This window comes from Vombatus ursinus, unplaced genomic scaffold, assembly GCF_900497805.2.
Source record: "Vombatus ursinus unplaced genomic scaffold, bare-nosed wombat genome assembly UNPS02014858.1, whole genome shotgun sequence".
NCBI classification, from domain to species: domain Eukaryota; kingdom Metazoa; phylum Chordata; class Mammalia; order Diprotodontia; family Vombatidae; genus Vombatus; species Vombatus ursinus.
Window position 1 is genome coordinate 792,004 of NW_020954636.1, and position 20,804 is coordinate 812,807.

General features: G+C 37.0%; 1 protein-coding gene across 1 annotated transcript; it reads left to right on the forward strand.

The window, feature by feature from the left end:
- Positions 1-18,994: 18,994 nt before the first annotated feature.
- On the forward strand, positions 18,995-19,963 carry LOC114027293 (taste receptor type 2 member 40-like). Its single transcript, XM_027841283.1, has one exon. The coding sequence runs from the start codon at positions 18,995-18,997 to the stop codon at positions 19,961-19,963; it is 969 nt and encodes a 322-aa protein (XP_027697084.1).
- Positions 19,964-20,804: the final 841 nt, after the last annotated feature.

The window sequence follows — 20,804 nt, forward strand, 5'->3', positions numbered from 1 at the left end:
TTTATACCCACTCTCTCATTTGAGATGCACAACAGCTCTTCAACAAGGTGAGTATAGATAAGGGAGAGCAGGGAAGCAAGGCCTTATAGGATTCCTACAGTCAAAGTAAGCAAAAGTTTTAAGAAGGATGGGTTGGCGAATGGGATCAAATTCTGCAGAGAAGACTTTGGCAAACTAAGAGGGAAGGATTTCGGCTGAGTGGTCAGGATGGAAAACATATTGTAGACAGAAGAGAAAATGGTGGTAAGGAAATGGAGGCAATAGGCAGAGGTTATACATGTACAGAATTTGAGAAATGGTGAAAGGAAAGAGAAGTACAATGGTAGTTAAAAGCAAGAGCAAAGTAGGTTTCTTTTTCATTTCTTAAGAGCAATAATTCTGAGAGGGTTATTTTTTATTCAGTTTATGAAATACTAAGTATCTGCCATTTTCAGAGCAATGTGTGAGATACTGGGAGATAAAAAGGTTATGTTAGACTTATTCACAGAAGCCAAGATGGCAGAATCAAGATGACAGAGTAAAGACAGAAAATTACCTGAGCTCTCCTAATTCATCTTCAAAGAATATTAAAATAATGCCTCAAAAATGAATTTTGGAGCAATAGAACCAATAAAAGGATTGGTAAAAACAGAAATTGAAAGAATCCATCTATCAACTTCTAAAAGAGGTCTCAAAATGAAAATTCCCAGGAATATTATAGCCAAATTCCAGAGCTTCCAGGTCAAGGAAAAAATATTGCAAGAGTCAGAAAGAAACAATTCAATCAGCAAGCATTTATTATGCCAACTTAGTAAGTGCCAGACACCACGTTAGGTGCTGGGAATGCAAAGAAAAAAAATGAATTCTTAGGTGATTCCTTTACAGACCTCCCTTGAAGCTGACAACAACAATTAAATAACTATTCTTCAAACATAGTCACTCTAATTCCAAAACCACCTAATTGTATCAACATATATCTCTATCTTTTCTACAAGCTAGTAGGAGGGTTCAAGTTCACACTCCAAATCCTAGAAGTCAGTGATAAGAGAAATAGGCTCCTTGGAGCCCATAGATAGGCTACCACCAGTCTCCATTGGAAGCTAGGGATCTTTTGGAGGAGAATTCCACAGCTTTATTATCTTAGAGAATCACACACACACACACACACATGCACAAAATATGAAGTCAGGAAAAATATGATGTACAACCACCCCTCAAATGTGAGGTCAATTCAGGAATGTAAACAGAAGAGAGATCAAGAGAAAGGTGTGCAATTTTGTATATGATAGTACTGGCTGATCCATCATCATTTTTGGCCTTCCACTAGATTTATACTTCGAAAAAAAATATTTGATCCATTTTTCTTCCTATTGTCTAGTCCACCGCTCCATTTCATTCCTTTCATTCAGCCACGAGTGAAGAGACTCCTGAGACTGGCAGCCAGAGATCTGGCCTTGTGGGAAAGTCCAGGGTTTTTCCTTTCTGGGGTCTAGATCCTATTCTCATCATCATGAATATGGTTGACTAAAAATAACAAGAAATTTCCTAAATATGAAGATGCAGAGAGCACGTTGAAATGCAGAGCCAGTGATTAAGCCATGTTGAGATTTCCATTATTTTAATTTTTCAAAGTGATACTCTATTGCTTTATACCCAAAAAAACAAAACAAAAACAAAAACCCTCAGTTATCTAACCACTAGCCAGTTCCAGACTACGGTAGAAATAGTCTAAGAGCGCCCTCTAGTGAACAACAGAAATATTGCAGGCTTTGAGAAAGCCAGTTGATGCCTGCTGATGGTCCTCCAAAAAAATCACTTGGCTACTGAGAAGCATCACCCCATGACCAATAAGATCTTGCTCGTTAAATAATTACATAAGTAAGTAAAAGTCTACTTTCTATAAGTTGCAGAAAACATGAAAACTATCCAATTATGAGTTGGTATTGTTATTACAGCCCCAAAGATGTCCACAAAGTAGGCAGAAGGCACACATTTGTTCAAAGAACACTTTAAGGTGTCATTTTCTTCTACCAAATCAAATGCTTTTTTATAGTCAACACTCAACAAAAACAATGGAATTTTGTATTTCTGTACACCTTTTAATCAATTGTGAAAAGATACAATCCACTTACTTGTGTACACTTGCCTATTCTCTACCTATAGCTTAATCAAATATGCCTTCATTGTGTAGAAATAATTTTCACAAAAATTTAATAGCTGGGAAAGTGAGAATATAGGTCAGCAGTCATTGATGGTTTTTATTTTCTTTTTTACTATATTAGTAAGATCCAAGATTTTCTCCCACACCACTTGGACTTTCACTCTTCCCCTTCAGACACCTTCTGAATCAATCCCTTGATGTATTCTCAATGGTGACACTTTTAGTACATAATTCCTCTATGGATGGTTGGGCCAATCAGTCTGTTTTTCATTTTGTTCTTTTAGTGTTGCTTCTATAAGCTCATCTATCTCTTGCTTAAGCACATCTGAGATTGTGATGTCAAAGTTCAGGTGTGGAATGCATAGGCCTTTATTTTTCCAAAATTATTTTAATGTTTTAAAAAGTTATGATATTAAATCAACAGGGCAGCAGGGCATAATAGATAGAAAATTGACCTTGGAATCAAGAAGACCTGGATTCATGTCCTTCCTATGACATATATTGGCTGTGCAAACTTAGGCAAATCATTTGATGTCTCATTTCTCCCAAGCAATTATAAGGATCTAAGTTGCAGAGAAGGTGTTAACCTATATTGCTAAAGGAAGTTCCTTGCTGGTAGCTCCTTACACTAATGATATCATAGAGCCAGTCTAAAAATAAAAATTAAATCATCCAAATTTCCATATACTCAGGAAAAACAGTATAATATCATTTATATATGGGTATGTTTATACATATATATGTATGTGTATGTATGTATTGCATTGTATTTTTATTTATCTTGGGTTTTTTGTTAATTTATTTTTATTTTCAGTTCCAAATTTTCTCCCTTCCTCCACTCTGTATCCCACTCATTGAGAAAGGAAGAAATATGATACCCATCGTATATATGAAGTCATGCAAAACATTTCCATATTAGTCATGTTGTGAGGGAGGGAAAAGCAAGAAAAATAAAAGTAAAAAAAAATGTGTTTCCATCTGCACTCAGAGATCATCAGTTCTCTCTCTGGAGGTGAATAGCATTTTTTATCATGAGTTCTTTGGAATTGTCAAGTACAATGTCATTCTAAGATTCAAAAAGCAAGATGTGATGCTGCCTTGGGGTTAGGAGTATATGGAAGGAAGTACCACTGTTTTCACGGAGGAAGAGAAAAGAATTTGCTGCTTTCTTTATTCACGTAGTTTCTTTTGTTAGTTATTTTATCTAGACATACATACCCCAAGGAAATCAGAGCAAAAAGAAAGGTCTCACAGATAACAAAATAGTCATAGCAACATTTTTTGCTAGTAAAGAATTATAAATAAAGTAAATGCCAACCAAATAGGAGATAGATAAGCATATTGTGGCACACAGATGTAATTGAAAATTATTATTGTGCTGTAAACAATGAAGAAGATAACTACAAGGCAGCAGAAGTAAGCAAACCAGGAAAACATTATGCAAAATAACTACAACAGTGTTATGAAAGTGCTTTTTTCATTTCTTAACCTCAAAATAAAATAAGCAAAACAAACAAAAAAAAAGAAAAATGTAAATGGTTACTCAAGAAACATTTATTAAGTGTCTCCTGTGTGCAAGGCACTATGCTAAGTGATAAGGACACAAAGAAAGGTAAAAGAAAGTCCCTGCTCTCAAGTATCTCACAGTCTAATGGGGCAGACAACACACAAACAAGCCATATACAGGATAAATTGGAAATAATTAACAAAAGAAAGGCATTGGCATTAAGAGGGACCAGGAAAAGGTTCCTGTAGAAGGTAGGATTTTAACTAGGACTTGAAGGGAGCCAGGGAAGTCAGGAGGTGGAGATGAAGGACAATGTTTCAGGCTTAGGGAACAGCCAGTGAAAACTCCTAGAGTTGGCAGATGGGGTGTCCTGTTTGAGGAACAGCAAGAAGGCCAGTGTCTCTATATCACAAAGTATGTCTGGGTGAGAAAGGTGTAAAAAAATTGGAAAGGTTAAAGAGGCCCAGGTTGTAAGGGACCAAATACAGTTTTTATATTTGATCCGGGAGATAAGATGGAGCCACTAGATCAGATCTGTATTTTAAGAAAATCACTTTAATGACCAAGCTTGGCCCCCAAAAAATGGATGAAAAAATTAATTTCCCTCCCTATTTTGCAGAGGCTATGGATATGGAATATTATATATACTGTCAGACTTGATAGATATGTTGGTTTACTCAATGGACTTCTTTATCCCTCTCTTTCTTTTTTTTATTCTCTGTTACAGGGGATAGCTTTCTGGGCGAGACTAGAGCAAAGAGATCTATTTTGCAATGAAGGTGATGGAAAAGCAAAAGCTAACAGTAAAAAAATCCAAAACCAAAAATTTCAGAAAAGCATGTAAAGACATATAAACAGGCATAGTTAAGGAAGCAGATATAGAGAAACTATGTGCACAATGACTAAAAAAATAAGAAAAAAAAAAAACGTTGTAAATCATAATGCCAGTATATGTACATATATGCCATGAGGATGGGATCTAGACCCAGAAAGGAAAAACTCTGGACTTTCCCACATGGCCAAATCTCTGGCTACACCCAATTGTACACTCCCTTGTCTTACCTCTCCATGACCCCCAGCCATTTCCCACACTTAATCTTATCTAGGCTCCATTGTCTAGGTCCCAGGAGTTCTGTTCACCCCAGTTTACTGACCACTCCCATCCAGATCTCCTAAGGCCCCTCCTCCCATCACCCTGTGAGAATCAGGCAAAGGTTATATTTCCACAGAGAAAGAGAATAATGCAGAGACTTAAAGAACAGTTCCAGGAAGCAGAACTGTAGGTGGGCGAGGGCTTAACCGATAAGAAGTAAACTGATGGCTCTAAAAAGACTCCAAATTCAAGATAAGGTCCAGCCAGCTCAGACCAGTTAGCATCAACCTGAGGACACCAGAAAAATGTTAGTGCACCTGCTTAATGAACTTCATTACTATTGTCTGACACACCCCGCATAAAATTAGAGCCTCATTAATGAGTCATGGGATGTATGACCAAGGGAGGGGGAACATACTTGAGCATATCAAGGGAAAACATGTAAGGAGTGGTATAACCCGGGAAGGGATAGACCAGTCCAGGCCTGGGAGGTTTCGCGCCCCCGAATTTGAATGCATAAAAGCATGCTTGCCCTTGCACTCAGGGCCCATCCCTCCCTAAAAGGGCTGGAACCCACTTCTGGCCAGAAACGTCTAATCCTCTGGACTTTCTCTGTAATAAACTTTCTTGATACTAAATTTTAGGTGTCAAGCATATTTCTAACAACCCCAAACTACTTGGCCACTCCTAGATCCCTCCCACAGGTTTTCTGTATGTAAGGACAGTCTTGTCTCAGATGGGGTTGCGATCTAGACCCCAGAAAGGAAAAACCCTGGACTTTCCCACATGGCCAAATCTCTGGCTTTCACCTGAAGCTATAATCCCATCAACTGGCTTTTCATTGTGGCTACACCCAATCTCCCAATTCTGCTAATCTAGCCTGGCCTTCCTTTGTCTTACCTCCCTATGTATGGCCCCTGGCCATTTCCCTCCCTTAATCCTAGCTAGGCTCCATTCTCCCTTGGCCACTAGGTCCAGGTCCCAGGAGTTTTGTTCACCCCAGTTTACTGGCCACTCCTAGGTCCCTCCCACAGTCTTTCTGTATATAAAGTCTACCTTGTCTCTGTAAAGATGCTTAGATTCTTATAATCTAGCCACAGCTCACATTCCTAAAATCTAGCCACTGCTGGGATTCTTATAATCTAGCCAATAAACCAATAGTTTCCTAATATTCAGACTCTTTAAGAGTCTGACCAATATGATGGATGTTCTAATAAACCTTGTCTTTGGCTGAAAGAAGGCTTGGGTTGAATTCTTTTGGGCAGGACCCATGTGTTGTGATTTTGGGGTTCCAGGAGCCCTGAACTCTTAAACCGCATCATTTCCATTAAGATACTGGGATTCTTATAATCTAGCCACTGCTCAGATTTTCACAATCTAGCCAATAGCCCACAGATGCTCAGATTCCTTAATAGTCTAGCTAATATGGAGAATCTTCAATAAACCTTGTTTTTGGTTGAAAGAAGGCTTGGGTTGAATTCTTTCAGGTAGAACCTACGTGTTGTGATTTTGGGATTCCAGGACCCCTAAACCTCTAGACCTCATCATATGCACATGCATGTATGTATTTCCTCAATACTATTTAAAGACATTAAGGTTTTGAAAGGGTTCTTGTTCCTAAGAGTTCAGTGCTACATCAGCCTACAATCCATTCCAGCTTTTCAAATAAATTTATCTTTCTATGTTTCTCTTGACTCTTGTGTTTGCATTTCACAGATCCTACTCAATTACGGTCTTTTCATCAGAAAGGCTTGAGAGACCTCTTTTCCATTAAGGGTCTGGTTTTATTTCTGATGAGGTCTAGAGGTTTAGGGGTGCTGGAACCCTGAGATCGCAATACACGAGTCCTGCCCGAAAGAATTCCACCCAAGCCTTCCTGCAGCCAAAGACAAGGTTTATTAAACATCTGCCATATTGCCAGGCTCTTGAGGAACCTAGGAGTCTGCAAGTATTGGCTAGATTCTAAGCAGTGGCTAGATTTTTAAAATCTGAGCACCTTAATGGAGACAAGATGGACCTTATATACAGAAAGACTGTGGGAGGGATCTAGGAATGGCCAAGTAGTTTGGGGTGACTGGAGAAGGGGTCTAAGGAAGATCTGAATGGGAGTGGCCAGTAAACTGGGGTGAACAGGACTCCTGGGTCCTGGAAGATGGAGCCTAGCTAGGATTAAGTATGGGAAATGGCCAGGGGCCATAGGGAGGGCTAGGCTAGGTTAAGAGTAACTAAATTGGGAGATTGGGTGTAGCCACAAAGAAAGGCCAGTTGATGGGATTATACATAGCCTCAGGCAAATGCCAGAGATTTGGCCATGTGGGAAAATTCAGGGTTTTTCCTTTTTGGGATTTAGTTCCCATCCTCATCATTTCCATATAGGATTATAATCAGCTTTGCAGGACAAATCATTCTTGGTTATAAACCAGCACCTTTTGCTTTCTGCAATATAGTAATCCAAGATCTTCCCTTGTTTAAAGAAGAAGCTGCCAGGTTTTATGTGAACCGGACTATAGTTCTTTCCGAGTGCTTGCAGTATTTTTTTTTCCTTTGACATGGAAGACCTTGATTTTAACTATAACATTCCTGAAAATTTTCCTTTTGGGTTTTTTTTTCTTCAAAAAAATCACTTTGTCCTCACATTCCAATGAATATTAGAAGTTTTAATTTGTGATAGTTTTAATGCAGCAACCAAGCTTTTTTTTATTTTTTAACAATAGTTTTCAGTGAGTTCAAGAAAATCTAAATTACCTCTTCTTGATCTTTTCTTCAGTTCAGTTGTTTTTCATACCAGCTATCTTTCATTTCTTTTCTATTTTTTCAATCATTTTATTTTTCTGATATTTCTTGTTGTCTCATGGAGTCACTGATTTCTGTTTTGTTTATTCTGTTTTCTCAGGATTTTATTTCTTGGGTTTCATTTCTCTTCTTTGTTGATGCTGTTCAGTCATGATAAACCAGTATCTCTGCCAAGAAAACCCCAAATGGGGTCATGAAGAGTCAGACATGACTGAAAAATGACTAAACAAATTTATCATTATTATTATTATTATCAAAAAGTGCTTAGCACATAGTATCAGCTTAATAAATAATACTTGTTCCCTTCCCTTTGTTTCCCATTCCTTCCTTTTGCATACTTCCTGTCTATGAGGGCAGGGACTGTATCTTACCTAAACTTTGTGTCTTCCCATACAAGTAGATACTTAACAAATATTGGATTAATGTTAAATGGATAAATATGGTAGTATACAGAATCTAGACCAACATTTACTCTATGAAGAGGGGAATGCTCCTCAAGGCTGGACCAGATTAAAACCTGGATAAACAAATTGACTTAGGTTAGCAGGAGTGTGTCCCTTTTGAGAGACACATCCCATAACTCATTAGTCTCCAGTCCTGGAGCTATTTTCTACTGCCTATTTCTTATATTTCCAGCTGCATTCAGTACCATCAATCTATGCTCCAATTTCTAGTTTGAATAAGCCGCTGATTTATTTGTGGTCTTGGGGCCTCTGGGCCCTGAGATGCAAACAACCAGTTCTCCTGTTGAGGGTTGGTAGTAACAGAATCCTTCCCCAATTTGCCTGTCCCTGGCATGCAGTTTTTCACTGAGTCACATCTTATATGGCTATTTGGTTGTTGTTTTACATCTTCGTGACAGCCCCTAATGACCTTGGGAATGAAAAGGATCATAAGATCGTGGATTGAGTGCTGGAAAGGGCCACAGAGGTCACACAGTCCAATCCTCTTATTTTATAGGTGAGGAAACTCAGGACCAAAGGACTAAATGACTTAACCTAAGATCCCACAAGTAAGTGGAAGAACCGGAATTTGAACTCAAGCCTTGTGACTCTAGGCTCACCATCCTTTCTACTGTGGCACATTGCCTTCCAAGGGAACATAGGCAAAAGGCAAAAAACATTTGGAGATGATAAAGATTTCCCAGTTGAGTAAAAGTTGGTGACTGAAGGAGAAATTCTTTGTGGGAAGAGAAAGTTACAGTCTGAGGGCTAGTGGAAGCTGAAGATCGGGTCTGGAATTTTCTTATTTTGAACAGTATTGTAGATAGGGCAGTTAGGTGGTACATCAGATAGAGCAAACCAGGCCTGGACTCTGAAAGACCCAAGTTCAAATCTGGCCTCAGATTTTTACTAGCTAGCCATCATATGTTTACTAGCTGTGGAACCTTGGGAAAGTCCCTTAACCTCTGTTTGCCTCAGTTTCTACATTTATAAAATGGGGATAATGATAGCACCTACTTCCCAGGGCTTAAAAGAGATTAAGTGTGATAATATTTGTAAAGTGCTTAGCACAGTGTCTGGCACATAGTAAATGCTATATAAATGCTAGCTATTACTATTATTATTATCATCATTATGATTGTGATTATCATCATCATCACTACCATAAGTTAAATCCTGTCAGGGAAGATCCTAAAGCTTGGAAATTCTGTTCATTTACCTAGGTGGCTCTCTATCTAGGAAGAAGGAATAGCATAACGATATGTTGTTCAGTTCCTACCATGTCCTTGCACTATCTGTATTGGTCAATAAATCTAGATCCTTAAGGACATTGTGCCTATAACTTCTGGTGTCAATAACTGGTCCTGAATTGCCATTAAAAGGTGCTCTATTTCTATCAACCAATCCATGATGATTCATGCCATTTTTCCAATGCTACTTAATAGTTGATTGAATTCACTTGGATATCACCCAGGGAAGGCCTTTTATATCACAGCCTTCATAGGTTTCATCTGGCATAAGCCATTTTAGGTTACATTCAACAAATCCAGTGGCATTTGCTTATTGTCAGCCTTTACTATTGTTTAGAGAAATGATGTTTGATTATTCCAAAAGTAGTTCTGTACATTTTAAACATGTTTGCCAAGTATTCTGAGGTTGATTAATCCTCTTTCTCCTTTTGATGAGGAAACATTAATATTTCTACAGTGAATTTAGGATGATAGGCCCTTCTGTTTCATTAATATTGTATGGAAGTTTGGCTGGGATACCTTCCAAATCTCTTATTATATACTCTACAGCTTGAAAAGTACATGTTAAGATTGGTATCTTTTATATTTTAATTTCTTTAAACCTCCTCCCCACCTTTAGCTTTGTCTTGCATGGCCACAGCTTTCTCTTTGATGACTTTATGCTTCCAGTGGTTCAATAAATCCCTTGGTGATCAATCAACCAAGTAAATGGAGATCAAATGGAGACAGCTTACATTCTCTCTCACTAAACAAATGATATAAGATATCATAGAAAATAAAATGTTTTGATTACATTAAATTAAAAACTTTTGTACAAACAAAATCAGGATAGAAAGGAAATAGGAGAAAAAAAATTTGCATCAAGTATCTCTGACAACAGTATGCTATAGAAGATATTTAGAGAATTACCACAACTATGTAGGCCCAAAAACATTTATCAATAAGTAAATGGTCAAAGGATATAAACAAATTGCTCTCAAAAGGATTAAAAACTATTAATGGTCATATTAAAGTAATATTAACAGTCATAGTAAAGATAAACTGAGGTATCTTACACCCAGCAAATTATCAAAGAGGATAAAAAGATGGAAATAGTCAACACTGAACACATTGTGGAGAGGCAAACACACTGCTATACTCTTGGTAGCGCTGTGAATAGCTTCAGCCATCCTAGAAAGTAATTTGGAATTATGTCCCTTCAAAAGTGGTTACACTCTTTGACGCAGTTAAATCCCAAAATTAAGCCTATGTTCCAATGAAGTCAAAGACAGAAAGAAAATTCCCATATGTTTCAAAATATCCATAGAAGCTCTTTTCATGGTAGCAAAGAATGGATTGGAAACAGAGTAGATACCCCTCATTTGGGGGATGATCAAATAAGTTTTGGTACGTGAATGTAATGTAATATTACTGCTCTAGGGCAATTGTTTGATGTCTTTGTGGCTTTTGATGAACTAATTTTTTTTCTCTTTTTTATTCTTTGCCAAAAAGTAAGACTCACTAGGCTTAGGAAAGGACAAAGATATATTAGGAAACAAATAGGATGCATGTGAGTTACAAATGAAAATAAAATACAACTAAAAGTAAAAATAAAAGAATGAACAAAGGTCACTCTCAGAGATGAGTCTTAGTGCAAGTAACCAACCCAAGTAACTACTCTCTTTACTGAAAAGAAGCAATCATTTACCATATTGGTAAAAGGGATCGATCAATCAACAAGTATCTATTAACTGCCTATTACACATACACAGCAGTGTGCTTAGTCACTAAAGATAAAAAGACAAAGAAATAAATGTCACTAAAGAAAACAAAAAGCAACTGGTTCTTGTGAGGGATTGTCTGATGTTGGCTACGAGCCACGTGGGAGTTGTGGCAAGATGGGGCAGGGACAAGATATTAGGAAGTAACCGGAGCTTATGCTCCTGAGGCAGGGGGCTGTGCCATGTAGAGTTGTGGTGAACTGGGGTAGGAACAGGATACGGGGAAGTAGCCGGAGCATGTGCTCCTGAGGCAGGGGGCTGTGCCACGTGGGAGTGGGATGGCAGAGAACGAGCTCCCTTTGTCTGGTCCTCTCTCTAGGTGCAGCGCTAACCCCAGACATCTCCTTCCGGTATCTGATCCTACAATCATTCACTGGTAGGCGGGCTGAGGAGGAGGGGCTAGGAAGGTATATAGGGGCGGTAGGGGTCGGAGCTCACTCTCTCTTGCTCCTGCTCGGCCTTGCTGTGATGGCCTCTGAATAAAGTTCGAGTGTTTGCACCTCCTGATCGGCTCGTCTCTGTGTTTATCCAGGTGGGCTCCGAAGACTGGTAAGTATGACCTTGGCAGCCTGCTCCTTATAGGAGGAGAGTGCACGGCGCGACCGGCACAGTTCTACGAGGGGAAGAGTAAAGTCTTCTACTATTATAGTATGACTATCTCCATCTATAATTCATTTAACTTTTCTTTTAAAAATTTAAATGCTCTATTATTTGGTGCATATTTTGGTAAAAATTGTTGGGAAAACTGGAAAGCAGTCTGGCAGAAATTGGGCACAGAAAAATATCTTACATATTTACCAAGATAAGATCAAAATTGATACATGGCCTAGATATAAAGAGAAATATTATAAGAAAATTTGAAGATCATGGAATATATTACCTATCAGGCTTATGGATAAGTGAACAATTCAGAAATAAACAAAAGACAGAGAGCAGTATGAGGTATAAAATGGATAATTTTGTTTACATTAAATTGAAAAGGTGGTATACAGATATAACAAATGTAGCCAAAATCAGAAGGAAAACAGAATTGGAGGAAAATTTTATAGACAGATTCTCAGATAAAGGTCTCATATCTCAAATATATAAAGAACTCTGTCAAATCTTTAAGAATACAAGTCATTCCCCAATTGATAGATAGTAAAAGGATGTGAACAGGCAGGTTTTCAATGAAGAAATCCAAACAATTTATAGTCATATGAAAAAATGCTATAGATCATTATTGATTAAAGAAATGTAAATTACAATAACCGTGAAATATCATTTTACATTATACATAACATTATACATTTATATCAGATTGAATAAAATGATTGTAGGGGAAATCAAATGTTGGAGAAGATGTGGAAAATTGGGACACTAATTCACCGTTGGTGGAATTGTAAACTAATCCAACCATTTTGGAGAGTAATCTGAAATTATTCTCAAAGATTTATTAAATTGCCTATACCTGAACACTATTAAGTCTATTTCCAGAGATAATTAGGGGAAAAGGAAAAAGAACTTATGTATTCTAAAATATTTATAGTGGTTTTCTTTGTGGTGGAAAAGAATTGGAAATTGTAGGGATGCCTGTCAACTGGGGAATGGCTGAACAAGTTATGGTATATGATTGTGATGAAATTCTACTGTGTTGTAAGAAATGATAAGCTCAATGACCTTAGAAAAATATGGATAGACTTGCATGAAATAATGAAGAGTAAAATGAGCAAAATCAAGGGAATATTATACACAGTAACAATATTATTTTAAGAACAACTTTGAGTGACTAAATCATTTTTGGCTATTATAAATACCCAAATTAACTATAAAAGACATATGAAAGAAGACACTATCTGCATCCAGAGAAAAAAAACTGATAAATAGAAATATGTATAGAATAGTTTTGTTAGATATAGATATAGACATATACATACACACACATATTTGTGTCTAATGGTAGTCATTTCTAGGGCAGGGGGAGGGAAGAAAAAAAGGGAAAAAAAGAAAGTTACAAGATAACTTTATTATATAGTTAAAAGGAATAGCAAGTTGTACATAATCGATTTGCAGTTTCATGCACAATCATCTTTTTTATATTCTATTATGTTATGGAAATGCTTGCTTTATTTCTTAAGCTGAAAATAAAATAAATTTTAAAAATTTTTGAAAAGCAGCTGGACTAGCCTAGGTATATACAGAGTAGGTGTAGCCTGGAGGGAACCAAATTTTGAAGATATTGAGGGATCCTCAAGATATCTGAAAGAGGAGAGTTCAAACATTTAGGAAAATTAAAAGAATGCATTATTATTTTTTTAAAAGCAATTAAGCAATTTCCAATAATTAACATCTCATATATCTACTTTCTTATTGTTATAAAATAATCTCTTGATATATTGAGGGCATTCTTGATGAAGTTAAGAGAAGAAAGTGAGCTTTCACAATAGGCCCCATCTTAACCATCACATAATTGGCATAAAGGCACAATACTATAAAAGTTCACTGTACAGGTAAGTAGCACAGTGGATAGAGCACTGGACCTGGAGTCAGGGAGACCCGAGTTCAAATCCAGCCTCAAACACTTACTGTGTGATCCTAGACAAGTCATTTAACCTCTGCTTCAGTTTCCTTAATCACAAAATGGGGGATCATAATATCACCTATCTCAGGTTTTGTGAGAATGAAATGGAATAATATCTGTAAAGCATTTAGCACAGTAGGTGGCATGTGGTAGGCACTTAATTATTGCATGCTCCCTTACTGTCTCTTTACTATTTAAATTTTTTTTATTCTGTCAAGCAAAATATCATCTTAAAGTCTCTCCTCTAAAAAGGTATCTCCCATGCTTATACAAAAATCGTGCAAATTTTCTTGGAAGATATAATAAAAGTGATAATTCCATTTAGCACTCTGATTATTAATATCAAGAGAAGCATAAAACAAGGAGACATGTGTTCACCAAAGGTGTTTGCCATTATCATGGAGGAGGACAAATGCAAAGCCCAGGTCAAGGAAATAGTCACTAGAGATGGTGAGGGATTTCCTATCAATGATGATAGCTGCACTTGGCATGGGGCTTGGCACATGAGAGGTGCTTAATAAACATTAATTGATTGATTAAATGACAAAATATGATGTTCCTTTTTACAGGTGACATTGTACTAATTGCATCAAACACTGAAATATTACAGAACCTCTTAATTGGCAATGCCATTCATTCCAAAGAGTTCAGTCTAAAGCCACACAGTTAAAACCAAGTGGATATGGATTTGACAGGCTTTTAAATGAACAACCTATAGAGGTGGTCTATCAGTATACACACACACACACACACACACACACACACACACACACACACACACATATGGGTATAAATGGACCAAGAATTGAACAGGAGAAAAACAGACTAGATTGCTTTGCTAAATTGTGTGGTACTTTTAATGCCCAAGATTCTCAATAAAACAGGGTTTTAACATCAATATCCTTCTGTATTGTTATACAGCTGTGATTCCTGGAATACCATGGTCTCTGAGAAATTAAAGCTATAGGTCACCTGAAATGCAACGAAGAGTTACAATATGGACATGAGCAGGCTGAAAAATTTGATCAACCAAAAATAGCTCAAGAGCAATGCTCTATTGTGAAAGTGTCATAAATGAAGCCCACACCACTCCCAAGTATAGCCCAAAGCAGATTAAAATATAATTGGGCAATATTTAACAATATAAATAAAAATACAACAAAACATAGATAATATTACATTTTAAAACAAAGTCAATATGCAGCCTGCAAGGATCCAAATATATGGTGGAGTGGCCTATTTTTCATTTGCGTTCAACACCACTGCTCTAAAGAATACTGTTGTGAATATCATTGTACCATAAGAAATGACAAAGGAGATGGTTTCACAGGAAACTGAGAAGATATTTGTGAACAGGTACAAAGTGAAGTGAGCAGAACTAGGAGAACAATTTATACAATGATAACAACATTATAGAGAAAAACATCTTTGAAAGACTTTAGAACTCTGATCAATGCACTGAAAAACCGCAAGTTCAAAAGGCTGAAAATTTAATACACCATTGACTTCCTGCCAAATAAGTGATGAACTTACAATGCAGAAATAGATATACATCTTTGGGCATAGTCAATGTGGGAATTTGTTTTATTGAAATATGTCTATGTAGGATAAGACTTTTTTTTTTTCAGAGGGACTGGGGGAGACAGTGAAAGGGATATACTATAAAAGCATGTATAAATAAATAATTTTATAAGGGTATTATCAGAGAAATGTATGACATGAAAAGGTGACAAGATCATGTAGTAGGAACTGTAGGACCAGCAGACAACAATAAGTATATTCCAATCATAACCACACAATATGGAGAGATCCAGAAGAAGGCCCCAAGTCTATTGAGAGGAGCCTCTGTACAGTAATCATAGGAGAACCTAGATAAGAACCACATTAGATGAGAAGGTATAAATGGGTTGTGATCTATACCTTTGGAAGGACTACCCACATATACGAAATCATGGACCTCCTATCAAAATACTGAAATATTAACAAGCTGAAGGAAAGGAGACTAGTATTTTGAAGGAACTTTAAACCAGGACCTATGAGGGTCAGAAATTACCTTCATATGTAATGAGAGTGATGAAAGTATTTGGGATATTTAGCTTGAAGAAGAGAAGACTTGCCAGGGGAACGAGGGGTTTTCAAACATGTGAAGATATGTCATACAGAAAAAAACCATACATTTTGCTTAGCCCCAGAAAGTAGAGTAAGGGATAATGCGTAGAAGTTTCTCAAAGGGAGATTTCTCACCCAATATAAAGAACATTTCCCTAACTCAAACTGTCCAAAAGTAGAATGGGTTCCTTGGTAGATAGTCATCACTGGAGGTCTTCAAGTAGAATCGACATGACAATGTAACAGGAATACTAATAGAGGGAACTTTTGGTCAGGTATGAATTAGATTAGCTAGTCTCTGACGTTTCTTTCCAACTCATATTCAATCATTCAGCCACAATGGTAATTCTCTAGAATTTGTGTTTATTTCTACAAGAGATTGCTAAGTAGCATAGTAAATAGATAACTAGGCCTGGAGTCAGGAGTTCATATTTAGCTTCAGACCCCTAGCATCTGTGTGACATTGTGCAAGTCACTTAACTTCTGTCTGCCTCAGTCTCCTCAACTATAAAATGGGGATTATAACCCTTATGGTCTTTTGTGAGGATTAAATGATATAATGTTTGTAAAAAACCCTTAGCACAGTGCCTGGAACATAGTAGGTGCTTTAAAAAATGCACATTCTCTCCCTCCCACAAGTTGTAATTGGTTACACATGCACACACGCATGCATACATGCATGCACACACACACACACACACTGTAATTGGTTGTACCCACACACATACACATCTGTTATGTTTTATTTCCAATTTTTATAAAGTATTCCTAAGGATATGTCCCTTTCTTTCTGATGCCCTCCAAAGAATAAAACATATGATTCTACATGGCCAAGTCATGCTGATAATAAGAGCAGTGATGAAGGCAAATGGAAATATTGTCACAGAACCTTTTTCTGCACATAGTTAAGCAAACTGGCATTTTATTTTGATTTTTCTATTCATTGTTTCATCCCATCATGCTTTCTCAAAGAAATCTGATTCTAAAGTAGCAGCATCTGAGGAATGGGCAATCCACAAATTCTCATATATGGGCATGAAAATAATGTAGACCCAGAATTTCTGACCAGAGAAAGAAAATAAAAAAAGTTCAGGGCAACAAAGTCAATGATCTGACCTGGCTTCTGAAGTCAAGGAAGGCAATTTAAAAGGTCAGTAAACCTAAGCTGAAGAAGGGTTCTTCAGAGCCACCAAAGATTGATCAAGGTATTATTCAGTGTCATACCAATCAAATTACCAAAAATTTATCTTATAGACCTAGAAAAAAATAATAACAGAATCATTTAGAATAACACAAGGTCCAGAATATCAAGGGAACTAACGAAAAGAAATGCAGGGGAAGGTGGCTTAGATGTTCCAGATTTTAAATTGCATTATAAAGCAGCAATCATCAAAACTACTTGGTAGTGGTTAAGAAATAGAGTGGTGGATCAGTGGAATAGGTTAGGTATGCAAGACACAGTAGTCAAAGACCATAGTAATCTACTATTTGATAAACCCAAAGACACCAGCTTCTGGGATAAGAACTCAGTCTTTGACAAAAACTGTCAGGAAAACTGGAAAATAGTATGGCAGAAACTAGGCATAGACCAAAATCTCACACTACTTACCTAAATAAAATCAAAATGGATTCATGATTTAGATATAAAGGCTGATACCATAAGCAAACTGGGAGAGCAAGGAATAGTTTACCTGTCAGCTTTATGGAGAACAGAAGAATTTATGACCAAACAGGAGATAGAGAACATTATGAAATGCAAAATGGATAATTTTGATTACATTAAATTGAAAAGTTTTTGGACAAACAAAGCCAATGGAACCAAGATTAGGAGGGAAGCAGAAAACTGGGAAAGAATTTTTACAACCAGTGTCTCTGATAAGGGCCTCATTTCTAAAATATATAGAGAACTAAGTCAAATTTATAAGAATACAAGTCATTCCCCAATTGATCAATGGTCAAAGGATATGAACAGGCAGTTCTCAGATGAAGAAATTAAAGCTATTTGTAGTCATATGAAAAAATGCTCTAAATCACTACTGATTAGAGAAATGCAAATCAAAATAACTCTGAGGTACCACTATCAGATTGGCCAACATGACAAAACAGGAAAATGATAAATGTTGGAGAAAATGTGGGAAAATTGGAACACTAATGCATTGTTGGTGGAGTTGTGAAATGATTCAACCATTTTGGAGAACAATTTGGAACTATGCCCAAAGGGCTATAAAAATGTGCATACCCTTTGACCCAGCAATGCCACTTCTAGGGCTGTATCCCAAAGAGATCATACAAATGGGAAAAGGACCCACATATACAAAAATATTTATAGCAGCTCTTTTTCTGGTGGCAAAGAAATGGAAGTTGAGGGGATGCCCATCAATTGGGGAATGGCTGAACAAGTTGTAGTATATGAATATAATGGAATATTATTGTACCATAAGAAATGATGAGCAGGCAGACTTCAGAAAAACTTGGAAAGACTTGTATGGAATGATGTTGAGTGAAATGAGCAGAACTAGGAGAACGTTGTACACAGTAACAGCCACATTGTGCGATGACTAACTTTAATAGATTTAGTCCTTCTTAGCAATACAAGGATCTAAGACATCTCCAAAAATCTCATAATGGAAAATGTTATCCACATCCAAAGAAAGAACTATGGAGTTTGAATGCAGATCGAAGCATACTATTTGCTCTTTTTTTTCTGTTTTTTCTTTTTTGTTTGTTTCCTCTTTCTTGTGGTTCCTCCTACTGGTTCTAATTCTTCCTTACAACATGACTAATGTGAAAATATGTTTAATAGGAATGTATATGCATAGCCTATATCAGATTGCATGCCATCTTGGGAAGAGAGGTGAATAGGGAGGGGGAGAAAAATTTAAAACTCAAAAGCTTATGGAAGTGATTGTTGATAACCCAAAATAAATTAGTTTTTAAAAAATTGATCAAGGTAAATTGGGCTACCTATGACACCAAGAAAACTTTGGTATATTGGCTATTCCACCAGACATTGAGTCAGAAGGACTAATATGGATGCTGGAGATAGAAATAAACTATGACGTAAACTCTTCTCAAGTTCTTTATAACACCCCGCTGAAGGCTCAAACATAATGTGTCTATGACAAATGGAGACAGGACCAGTAACCAAATCCTGTAGTCATTTGCATTCCCAGTCTCTCAAGTTGTGGTCATGTGATAAGCAAATTTAGAAAAATTGTGAACAATCATTAGCTGAGTTCAATAAGCAATAGGTACCTTGAGCATCTGTTAGCCAGGGGACTATGAAGCAAATGTGAACTGGAAATTCAATCTGAGAGTGAAGTCAAGGACATCAAAAAAATGGAAAGAATAACTAAGGATTACACAGATAATGATATATCTGAACCTTTCCTGTTCATCGCTTTAATAGTCCCAGGAATTGAGTGCATCACCGGCATGATTGGGAATGGTTTCATTGTGACCACAAATGCTGTTGAGTGGTTCCGGAGCAAAATACTCTCCACTAGTGATTCTATTTTGACGATTCTGAGCTGTTCAAGGCTCTTGCTACAGTTTTGGTTGATGGTGGAAAATACTTACAGCTTATTATTCCGACTTTCTTACAATCAAAATACAACGTATAAAGCTTTCAAAGTTATCTTCATGTTCCTGACCTATTCCAACCTCTGGTTTGCTGCTTGGCTCAGTGTCTTCTATTGCATCAAGATTGCCAACTTCACCCATCCCTTATTCCTCAAGTTAAGGTGGAGAGTCACTGGATTAATGCCTTGGCTCCTCTGTCTATCAGTCCTCATTTCTTTTTTCTGCAGTCTTCCTATTTCAAAGGATGTCTACAATGTTTATGTTAACACTTCCATCCCAGTTTCCTCTTCCAATGCCAAAGAAAAGAAATACTTTACAGAGACTAATGTGGTTAACTTTGCTATTATCTACAACCTGGCTATTTTCATTCCTCTAATCATGTTTATCTTTGCCGCTACCCTACTGATCATCTCTCTCAAGAGACACACACTACAAATGAAGAGTAACGCCACAGGTTCCAGAAATCCCAGCATGGAAGCTCACATGGGGGCAATCAAAGCCATTAGTTTCTTCTTCCTCCTCTATATTTTCAACTTTGTGGCTTTGATGCTCTATATGGCCAATGTCCTTAATACCAATAGCTTTGGAAATGTTCTGTGCAAAATTATGATGGCTGCCTACCCTACTGGTCACTCAGTTCTCCTTATCTTTGGCAACCCCAAATTAAGGAGAACCTGGAAGAAGCTTCAGCACAATGTTAAATTCAACCTAAAAGTTTGGAAGTAGTAAATAGTACCCAGAGAATTCAACAGGGACCTGATCCAACCAACAAGTCTGGTCTTTTCCTCATACAATCTTCAGTAACTTCTATTGCTTTTAGGACAAAATACTCTCTTCTCTGCCTAGTATTTAAAGTTCTGCAAAGTCTGTCTCCAACTTACTTTTCCACACTTATCTTACACTACTACCCTCCATGCATTCCATATTTCAACCAAATTGGCCTACTTTCTATGCCTAGAATTAGATATTCCATCTCCCACCTACATGTTTTTGCACTGGTTGTGCCCATTCTTGCAATACACTCCCTACTCACCTCTATGTCTTCAAATCCTGTTTCCTCCCAAGATTAGCTAAAGTTACACCTCTTTTGGGAAGCTTTTTATGATATCACTAGTTACAAGTACTTTATTCCACCTCAAATTATCTTTTATTTACATAGATGTTTGCATATTATTTCCCCAAGAGAATGTAAGCTCCTTGAGGTCAGTGATGAGTTCTTATTTTAGTCTCTTGAATGTCTCATGTCTAGCACAGTGTCTTGCACATAGTAGGTACTTAATAAAAGCTTGGTGAATTGAATTGCATTCCTCCTACCTCCAAGGAATCTCTAGCTATCTGAGAGCCAGGGAGTAGAATCAGACTCTTTTTTTAAATCATAATTATGGTTTTAAAATGTTGAGGAGATGTCACTGAACCTACAAGCATAAGTACCTTCCTCCTCAAAATAAAAAAAATGTTGACCCTTAAGACTAAACTCTTCAACCCTAAATCCTTAAGCAAATACCTCAGAAAGGATTTTTTTATATTTTGTGATCTCAAAACAAAGAAACAACCAAACCCTTGCATT

Excerpts from the sequence above, each read along its gene's own strand:
- LOC114027293 (XM_027841283.1), top strand. The coding sequence starts at position 18,995 with ATGGAAAGAATAACTAAGGATTACACAGATAATGATATATCTGAACCT.